We start from the raw sequence: 9,894 nt of genomic DNA on the forward strand, positions 1-9,894 counted from the left end.
TTCAGCTACATCCCATCTGCCTCCCCTAAATCCTCTTGCCTTTTCTGGCCATTCCTCCAGGCCTCTGTAAGGAGGGCCCTGCGATGAGCGGATGTGGGTTTCCTCTTACAGGAATCAGTGACGTTCAGGGATGTGACTGTGGACTTCACCCAGGAGGAGTGGCAGCAGCTGGAGCCTGCCCAGAAGGACCTGTACAGGGATGTCATGCTGGAGAACTACAGGAACCTGGTCTCACTGGGTAAGGGGCAGCTTCGTTGAGTTACTCATCATTGGCCCATAACTTCAGGACCACAAAAAAAAAAAAAAAAAATCAACAGATCTGACTACATGGAAAGTTTTAAAATTTGCTCTACTTGACGCTAAAAATAAAGTTGATAGATGATGGTATGGGAAATAATATTTCTCACATGTTTTACATTCAAAGGGTCATAATTATGTAAGCAGCTCCTGGAAATAAGAAAAAGACTAAGCGAATGATAGAATGGACCAAACTTATGAGCTGGTGATTCATAGATGTAGAAATACACAAAGTTACACTTTATAAAAGTTTTTTAAACCTTACTACTGGAGACACACAAATTGAGATACTAGCAGTTTTTGCCCATGAGGTGCACAAAGATCAAAAAAGAATAATAGCCTATATTATGAGGCTGTAGAGGGAAAGACTCTCATTTTAGTAGTATAAAGTTGGGACAGCTCTTTTGGAGGATAGCTTGGCCTTATCAATCAAATATTGAAGGATTCCATTTTTAGAGATCTGTCCTTTAGAAATTATCACATAAGTATGCAAAGTTTTCCATGGGAAGAATAATCAAGGAAAACGACCTAAATGCCCAGCTGTATGAGACTGACTGAACGTATCAAGGCCTATCAATATGATGGAAACCAGGCAGCTCTTCAAAGCTGAGGACTGTTTGTAGGCACTGCCATGAAAAGATGTCCCACAACATACTGTTAGGTGAAAACACTCACTTTTGGGATCAGAGTGTGGTCCTATTTCTTTAACAGCTTTTCTGGAGGTATTATTGACCTGTAATTAGCCGCGCATATATAAAGTGAAGAGTTGGATGCATTTTGACATAGTGCATACCCAGGAAACCATCACCATGATCAAGATAAAAGGACATATCCGTCATCCCCAAGAGTTTCCTCATCCTCCTTTATTACCCCTCTCTCCCCTTCCTCAACGCCCATCCCCAGGAATCCCCTGGTCTGCTTTATATCACTGTGGTTGAGTTTGCATGCTCTCCAGTTTTATATACATGGAATCATACAGTATGTACCCTTTTTTTTTTGGTATGGCTTTTTTTTTGTTTGACTTGTCATTATTTTGAGATTCACCCATGTCATTGCATGTCTCATGGTTCATTTATTTTTATCTCTGTGTATTATTCTACTGTATGGGTATGCCACAATTTGTTTAGCCATTCACCTGGTGATCAACATTTGGGTCATTTCCAGTTCTGGGCTATTACAAATAAAGCTGCTGTGAACATTTGTGAACAGTTCTTTGTGTAGACATTTGCTTTTCCTTCTGTTGAGTGGAAAGTCTGGATCATGTGCTACATGTATATTTAACTTGTTTAAGAAACTGACAACCTGTTTTCCAAAGTGATTGTACTATTTCACATTTCCACCAGCAGCACACAAGCTTCATTCTAATTGCTTTATCTTTTAAATTTAGCCTACCTTGTAGGTGTGTGGTCTCATCACTGTGCTTTTCATTTGATACTGACACTTGTAGGTGTGTGGTCTCATCACTGCGCTTTTCATTTGATACTGACACTTATAGGTGTGTGGTCTCCTCACTGCGCTTTTCATTTGATACTGATAATCTTTTCATGAGCTTATTTGATGTTTGTATATTCTCTTTGGTAAAGTATCCATTCAAGTCTTTTGCCTGTTTTTTTTTCCGTTGGGTTATTATTGAATTTGGAAAGTTCATTATGTATTCTTGATACAAGGTTTTTTTAGATATATGCTGTGCAAATATTTCCTCCCATTCTGTGGATTGTGTTTTCACTTTCTTGATGGCATTATTTCTGACTCTAAAGTTTTTAATTTTGATGTAGTGCGATGTATCTATTTTTTGTTGTTCTCATTGCCTGTATTTTTGGTGTTATATCTAAACAATCTTAACTCAAAGTCATGAAGATTTATTCCTGTGTTTTATTCTAAGGTTTTAGTGGTTTAGCTCTTCACTGAGGTCTCTGATCCATTTTGAATTAATTTTTGTGAATGATGTAAGAAAGGGGTGCAACATCATTCCTTTGCACGTGAATATCCAGGTGCCCCAGCGCAATTTGTTGAAGAGCAGAAGTTTTTAATTCAATGAAGTCCAGTTTATCAACTTTTTGGTTTTGGTGTCATTTGTAAGAAATCTTGGCCTATCCCAAGGCCTCAGAGGTTTTCTTCTGTAAGTTATATAGTTTCAGGTTTTACATTTTGTTCTTTGATCTATTTAATTTCTTAATATGATGTAAAGTATTAATCCAAGTTTATTGGGGTATGTGAAGGGGACAAATGTATGTCTAGTTGTCCAGCACCATTTGTTGAAAAGACCACTTTCTCCGATGAATTGCCTTTGCACTTTTCTCAAAAATCACTTGTCCATACTGAAGTGTGGGTCCAATTCTGAATCCTGTTCTGCCCATCTGTTTGTCTGCCTTTGTACCAATACCAAGCAATGTCATCCTTTCAGATCTTGCTTTTATGACTTGTGCCCAGTCTAGAATGACATCCTCCTTAAGATCATTCTGGGTTTTCTACCCAAAGCCCCATGAATGACAAGGTTTTTACAGTCTGATTGGTAGGAAAAGGCACTGTTCCCAGCCCTGTGTCAGCTCTGGGCACTGTTTTCAAATCCTTTCAGATGGTTTTTCCCTGTGTTGGGTAGTTTCCTGACATGCACGTTTTGACCAATAGTCTGCTAAATACTGGAGGGAGTTCCTTGCAGGTCTTCAGAACACTCTCTGTGCAGCTCATTCCTCTCTAGTCTGTCCTGGGAACTCTATCTGCCTTGGTCTCTCAGCTCTGTCTCCTCAACTTGGGGAGTTGGCCAGACTGTACCTCAATTTAGCTTTCCTTTGTCAGAGCCTGGAAACTTCCCAGACAGCAAGCTGGGGCAGTCGTAGGACCCACCTCATTTGATTTTCTTCTCTCAGGGATTGGTGCCCTTCATTGCCTGATATTCAGTGTCTTCACAACCATTATTTTATATGTTTTGTTTTAGGCTCAAGGGAATCTTATCCTTTATACTCCGTCTTGGACGAAAGCCCCATTTGGGGAAAAAATGTGTGTGTGCATGTACAGGTGTGTTGTGTGTATTTTTTAAAAGGTATGCTTTGGAGGGGAGTCTAAAATATAAACCAAACTGTTAACTCTGGGGAGTAAGATCACAGGAGACTTCCATTTTCTTTTCTTTTCTTTTTTTTTTTTTTGAGACAGAGTCTTGCTCTGTCGCCCAAGCTGGAGTGCAGTGGCATGATCAGAGCTCACTGCAACCTCCACCTCCCAGGTTCAAGCAATTCTCCTGCCTCAGCCTCCTAAGTAGCTGGGATTACAGGTGCCCGCCACCACACCCAGCTAATTCTTGTATTTTTAGTAGAGATAGGTTTCACCATGTTGGCCAGGCTGGTCTCGAACTCCTGACCAAGTGATCTGCCTGATTCAGCCTCCCAATGTGCTGAGATTACAGAGACCTCCATTTTCTCTGTTACTATTTTGGTGTTTGATGTTTTAAAAACAAGTGTGAATTACTTTGTAATCAGAAACAAGCATAGAAAGACAGAAAACCGAAAAACTATGAAGGACAAGAGATTTAGCAATGTGAAAAAAGAATGCATCTATGTTTGTATCAAAAGGAATGAATAGCGTTTTGCACATTAACGGCTTTTGGCCAAAGTGCCCTCTGCAGAAGCTTGGGATGTCTCCCATGACAGTGGCCATGCCATCAGACATCCTGCTCTTTTGCTGACCTGACTAGAGAAAAGGTGTGATCGGGTAGTTTTAATCTGGGTGGTGTGGAACTGTGTTTTCACAGCTTAACTGTGGTTAAGCGCTGTGTTTGCCGTTTGCAGATGATCTCTACTGCAGGGTTTTAACCTGGGAAAGGGAGGTGGCTTCCTTCCCCCTGTCCCTCTGCTCGTGTTTTACCCCCAGCTCTCCTGATTTCTCCAGGTCATGTTCACTCCAGGAGACTTCCAGCTGTATTCACAACCGAGACCTCCTGGTCCTCTCCGATCGCCGCCAGCTCATATTCCAGAGCATCTCAGACTCCATCAGCCCCAAACCAAATTCGCCATCACCCCTGGAGACAGTCTTCTCTCCACCCAGTCTACACCCCACACTAGCATCTGTGCCAGCATCTGGGCATTGTGCCACACCCTGACTAGGGTCTCTAAACCACGATCATTCTCCTGCATGAAGTATTTCTCAGCTCTTTTCCTCTGAGATGGGAAAAGTGATGCATGGTAATATAGCCACTCCTCAGGAGCCACAGCTCAGGGGCCACACTGCCAGGGCTTGAATCCTCCTGTGCCTCAGGTGTATTGTGCCCTCGAGTACATCTCTGACTCTGTTCTTGAATCTCTGTTTCCTCGTCAGCAAAATGGGGATGGTCGTAACTGTCTACTACTGTGTGTAACTCACGTATGATTGTGAGGGTCTCCAGAGATCCGTGCAAATTGCTCAGCACTGTGCCAGGCGTGTTGCCAGTGCTCCATACTCGCTTATCTGGTACCTTCTGTGTGCGGGCTGTGTGAGGAGCTGGGGGGTGAGCAAGGCCCTTGCCTCTTGTGGAGCTGACTCCTGCTGGGGGCTGATAATAATCAGATCAAGGGACAGGCAGAGAAAAATTGCCACAGGTCACTGAGTGTTCATAAAGAAGTGGGCAAGAGGACCTTCCTTCCTTACGTAGGGTGGATTGGGAAGACTCCCGTGGGGTTGTGGGGAAACAGGCCGGAAGGATAAGGACGTCCACGGCAGGTCCACAGGACAGTGGGTGCAGAGGCCCTGAGGCAGGAAGAACACACGGACAAGAGGGAGAGCATGGTGATGAGAAATTGGGAGGGAGGGTGGGCAGGGGATGACTCAGGCAGGCTGGCTGGGTGCTGAGGGTCCTGAGGCTGCTGGAGGTCCTGGCATCATTCTCAGTACAGTAGGGAGGCCACAGGAGGGTTGATCTGACTCCTCAGAAGACCACACTCCTGGAGGAGTGGAGGACTCATCGCAGGGGTGAGAATGGGATGGGGAGGACAGAGAGGAGCTGCTGTCGCATTTCAGGCAAGGACCTGCGGTGGCCAGCCTGCTCTTTTGTCAGTGGGGACTGGGAGATTTGGTCTGATTCAGGCCATTTGTGCACAGCGACGCTTGCCAGCAGTCAGGACAGTGGGAGGGAAAGGGCAAGTCAGGGTGTCTGCTAAGTTTCTCTAAAACAATTTTTTAAATTTTATATTTAAAACTGAAAAATATATACAGAACATAAAATGTACCATTTTAACCACTTTTAGGAGTACAGTTCAGTGGCCTTAAGGACATTGATGTTGTTGTGAAGCCATCACCGCCATCCATCCCCAGAGCTCTTTTCCTCTCCCACAAATGAAACCCTATCCCCATTAAACACCAGCTCCCACCCACTCCTCAGTCCCTGGCATCCTCTGTTCTACCGTCCGTCTCGGGGAATCCGACCTCCAGGTACCTCAGATGAGTGGAATCACATGGCACCCATCCTTTCCTGTCTCATTTATTTTACTAAGTCTCTTTGATGGGCTTTGCTTTTTTAAAAAATGTTTTTCATGGGGAAAGTCTGAAATCCTAAGTTTCCTATTGGATGTGTTAGGCTTGGGCTATCCAGTTGAGATGCTGGGCTTTTCTGAACAGTTTGGACATAGCCCAGAAAGCAGGTCTGGGCTGGAGGTGTATGTTTGAGCAGCAGCAGCCTATGGATCCAGACTCACTTTGTGTGGCTTTGAAGGATCTAACATTTAGATCCAGACTCACTTCATGTGGCTTTGAAGGTCCGGTGTGATTCAGGAGTGGGGTCTCAAACTCAGGTGGCCTCAGGAACTACCAGGTGGATCATTTATGTGGCGGAGGGGGACAGCTGCTGCCCCACGCAGTGTCTTGTCGCCCATAGGAATGAGGCTCCATGTGGCCGTATCTTCATGTTTTTTATGAGCTAGCAGCCACAGGGACAGCAACTTTTAACTGCTGGGAATGAGTCCCCTGATGCAGAGTCTAGACTCCACCTAGGCTAGAAATCGAGGTTTAGAAATGAACAGGATACACATGGAAGGTGATTGAAGCTGTGGGCACAGAGGTAGTTGGCTAGGGAGGGGTGGATGAGCAGAGAAGAGGGTCTGAACCCAAGCTCCACGGAATGCCTGCCACCCAAGAACCAGGCAGCAGAGAGGGGTGTGACGGAGCAACAGAAGCAATTGTGAGACCCCAAGTCATGTGATTATTGTGGGTTCAAGTGAGTGGTCCTGTGTGTATGAACGCTTAGTGCTGAGACTGATGAGAGGGCCGGGGTGTGGGAGGGCTGGGGCCAGCCAGGGCAGGTGCGTGATGAGCTAGCAGGAGCCGGAGCCCCAGCCAGGGGAGGGCATCTTGCAGCCAGCAGCCCCGGGGCAGCCACACCAGAGAAGTGGCAAAGGGGCCAGAGAAATGCCCGATTTTTCTCTCATTTCACTTCCAGTTTCCTGCCTTTGGCCAAACACACAGGAAGCCAGTGGGCAAAGTCAGCATCCTGAGTACAGGGCAGGTCAGAGAAGGGTGGAGAATAGAAAGTGGGTCGAAGGAGTAGAGAATAAACAACACATGCCATATAAATGCTAGCTATTTATTATTTCTTTATTCTTTTTCTTTTTTCAGTATTTATTTATTTTTTAACAGACAGGGTCTCACCCTTTCACCCATGCTGGAGTGCAGTGACGTGATCATAGCTCACTGCAACCTCGAATTCTTGGGCTCAAGCGATCGTCCCACCTCAGCCTCTCAAGTAGCTGGGACAATAGGCATGTGCCACCATGCCCGGCTGATTTTTAAAAAAAATTTTAGTAGAGGTGGCGTGGGGGTCTCACTATGTTGCCTAGGCTGGTCTCAAGCAATCCTTGCCTCAGCCTCCCAAAGTGTTGGGATTACAGGCATGAGCCACTGTGCCTGGCCGTCTTATTATTTCTGAGAAAAACTGTTGCTTGAGGAGCATGACTGGTTGTGGGTCCGCAGGATGAAGGGAGGAGACCCTGCAAGCCAGGAGCCGGCTGCAATCATTTCTACTCAGGTTTGCAGAGCCCGCCCTTCGCTCCCTGCAAGCCCAGCTCACTGCTGCAGTTTCTCTCCAGGTGTGCCTGTCATCCCTCTTCTGAAGGGACATTTGCTCTCCCTGCTCACCTCCTGTGTTGACTCTGCCTCATAAACCACACTGGCCTCAGTTCCATGCCTCCCTCCTCCCCCGCTCTCTGATCCGAGGTTCTTCCTTGCTGACTCGCTCTGCGCCTTGGGCCTCATTGGGGCCGGTTTCATTTACTCCTTCCTGCTGTGGAGCTTCCTCACTCCCAGCGTCTTTAACTACATATATTTGCATCTTCTGTTTTTGTTTTTTTCAGACTGGGAGACTAGACCTGAAATGAAAGAGTTGGATCCAAAGAATGACATTTCGGAAGACAAGCCCTCCGTTGTTGGGGTGGCTACGGGGGGACCCCTGAGGAATGGTGCCAGGGGTCCTGGCTCAGAAGGAGTGTGGGAACCAGGCAGCTGGCCAGAGAGGCCGCGGGGAGATGCAGGTGCCGAGTGGGAGCCATTGGGAATTCCCCATGGGAACAAACTCTTGGGGGGCTCAGTACCCGGATGTCATGAACTGAAGGCATTTGCCAACCAAAGCTGTGTCCTAGTCCCACCACGGCTGGACGACCCCACAGAAAAGGGGGCCTGTCCACCCATAAGGCGTGGCAAGAACTTCTCCAGCACTTCAGACCTCAGTAAGCCCCCCATGCCCTGCGAGGAGAAGAAAACCTACGACTGCAGCGAATGTGGCAAGGCCTTTAGCCGAAGCTCGTCCCTGATAAAGCACCAAAGGATCCACACGGGAGAAAAGCCGTTTGAGTGCGACACCTGTGGGAAGCACTTCATCGAGCGCTCGTCCCTCACCATCCACCAGCGGGTGCACACGGGCGAGAAGCCCTATGCCTGCGGGGACTGCGGCAAGGCCTTCAGCCAGCGCATGAACCTCACTGTGCACCAGCGCACGCACACGGGCGAGAAGCCGTATGTGTGCGACGTGTGTGGGAAGGCCTTCCGGAAGACCTCCTCTCTCACCCAGCACGAGCGCATCCACACGGGGGAGAAGCCCTACGCGTGCGGGGACTGCGGCAAGGCCTTCAGCCAGAACATGCACCTCATCGTGCACCAGCGCACGCACACCGGGGAGAAGCCGTACGTGTGCCCCGAGTGCGGGCGAGCCTTCAGCCAGAACATGCACCTGACCGAGCACCAGCGCACGCACACCGGGGAGAAGCCGTACGCCTGCAAGGAGTGCGGCAAGGCCTTCAACAAGAGCTCCTCGCTCACCCTGCACCAGAGGAACCACACCGGCGAGAAGCCCTACGTGTGCGGCGAGTGCGGCAAGGCCTTCAGCCAGAGGAGAAGCCCTACGTGTGCGGCGAGTGCGGCAAGGCCTTCAGCCAGAGCGCCTACCTCATCGAGCACCAGCGCATCCACACCGGCGAGAAGCCGTACAGGTGCGGCCAGTGCGGGAAGTCCTTCATCAAGAACTCCTCCCTCACTGTGCACCAGCGGATCCACACGGGCGAGAAGCCCTACCGATGCGGCGAGTGCGGGAAGACCTTCAGCCGGAACACGAACCTGACGCGCCACCTGCGGATTCACACCTGAGCCCCCTCTGTGCAGGGCTCTCCCTGGGGGTGCTCGGGACGGACGCCAGATGGGTGCGCGCTTTGTCAGCAGTGCTGTGAGAAGTTCTCCCCTGGGGTGGGGACTCGGGGTCAGGGGAGCTCAGGAATGTGGGATTGTGGAGGGGCTGGCTGATCACACATACGCCTCCTCACTGAGCCTCAGAAAGCAAGCCCCTCGGTGTCTGACGTATCTGGGGACACTTCAGGATTCACTGTAGCTGAGCCGTGGCCGCTGGTAACACATCAGGGTTCCAGACTAGCCCTCTGAGTAACTGTACTACAAGCTTGGACAGGGCATGCCTGCCTCCACATCTCTGTTTCTTCAGTGGGAAAGTGGAGCTGGTGGAGGGGAGGGAGGAGACATCTCCCCCTTTGTCAGATACACCCTGGAGTCCACATGCAGCTTGTCACCATCTGCATTTTCTCGGTGGGTTGGGAGCTTGAGGGCCTTCGTATCCCTCCACCCACCATTTCCCTGCAGTGCGCGCTGGCAGCCATCAAGCTAGGAAGTGGCAGGAGTTTGCCGGTTGTTTGTGAGGGGAAAAAAATTTTTTTTCAGAGTTAGCAAATAACAGTAACTACTGCTTTGAATGCCAAAGTTTCTTAGAGTGGTCTGTTACATTTTTTAAAAATAAAACTTTTAATTAAGGGAAACTATGTTATTTTAAACAGTCTTCTGTTTTGGCCAGTTGTCTGGTCAAAATCGGCTTCAGTGATTGTAGGAGGGGCAAGAGGGAAAAGAAACAGCAGCAGGTTTGATATTCAGGATGAAATATGCATGGATTCAATAAGTATATACATCTGAGCACAGACTATTTTTATAGTGATTTTTGCAGCTAAATGTGAAGGCAACTGTCTTAAGTCCCTTCCTGCTGCCGTAACAGAAGACCTTAGACTGGGCAATTTATAAACAATAGAATTTGTCACTCATGGTTCTGGATGCTGGGAAGTCCAAGATCAAGGCTCTGGCAGATTTGGTGTC

At 48.1% G+C, this 9,894-nt stretch overlaps 1 protein-coding gene across 3 annotated transcripts in view; it reads left to right on the forward strand.

Moving 5' to 3' along the window:
- ZNF71 (zinc finger protein 71) overlaps positions 1-9,664 on the forward strand; it is a 33,728-nt gene extending 24,064 nt beyond the window's left edge. For 2 of the 3 annotated variants that reach the window (XM_058425998.1, XM_058425997.1), the window contains exons 3-5: positions 112-238; positions 7,608-8,626; positions 8,674-9,664. In XM_058425998.1, the coding sequence (XP_058281981.1) occupies positions 112-238; positions 7,608-8,626; positions 8,674-8,892 (1,365 nt within the window). In that variant the 3' untranslated portion in view covers positions 8,893-9,664. The remainder of the gene's footprint in view (positions 1-111; positions 239-7,607; positions 8,627-8,673) is intronic. The other variant, XM_058425999.1, reaches the window with a different exon arrangement.
- Positions 9,665-9,894: the final 230 nt, after the last annotated feature.

The sequence above is a fragment of the Hylobates moloch genome, unplaced genomic scaffold (assembly GCF_009828535.3).
Source record: "Hylobates moloch isolate HMO894 unplaced genomic scaffold, HMol_V3 SCAFFOLD_12, whole genome shotgun sequence".
NCBI lineage: Eukaryota > Metazoa > Chordata > Mammalia > Primates > Hylobatidae > Hylobates > Hylobates moloch.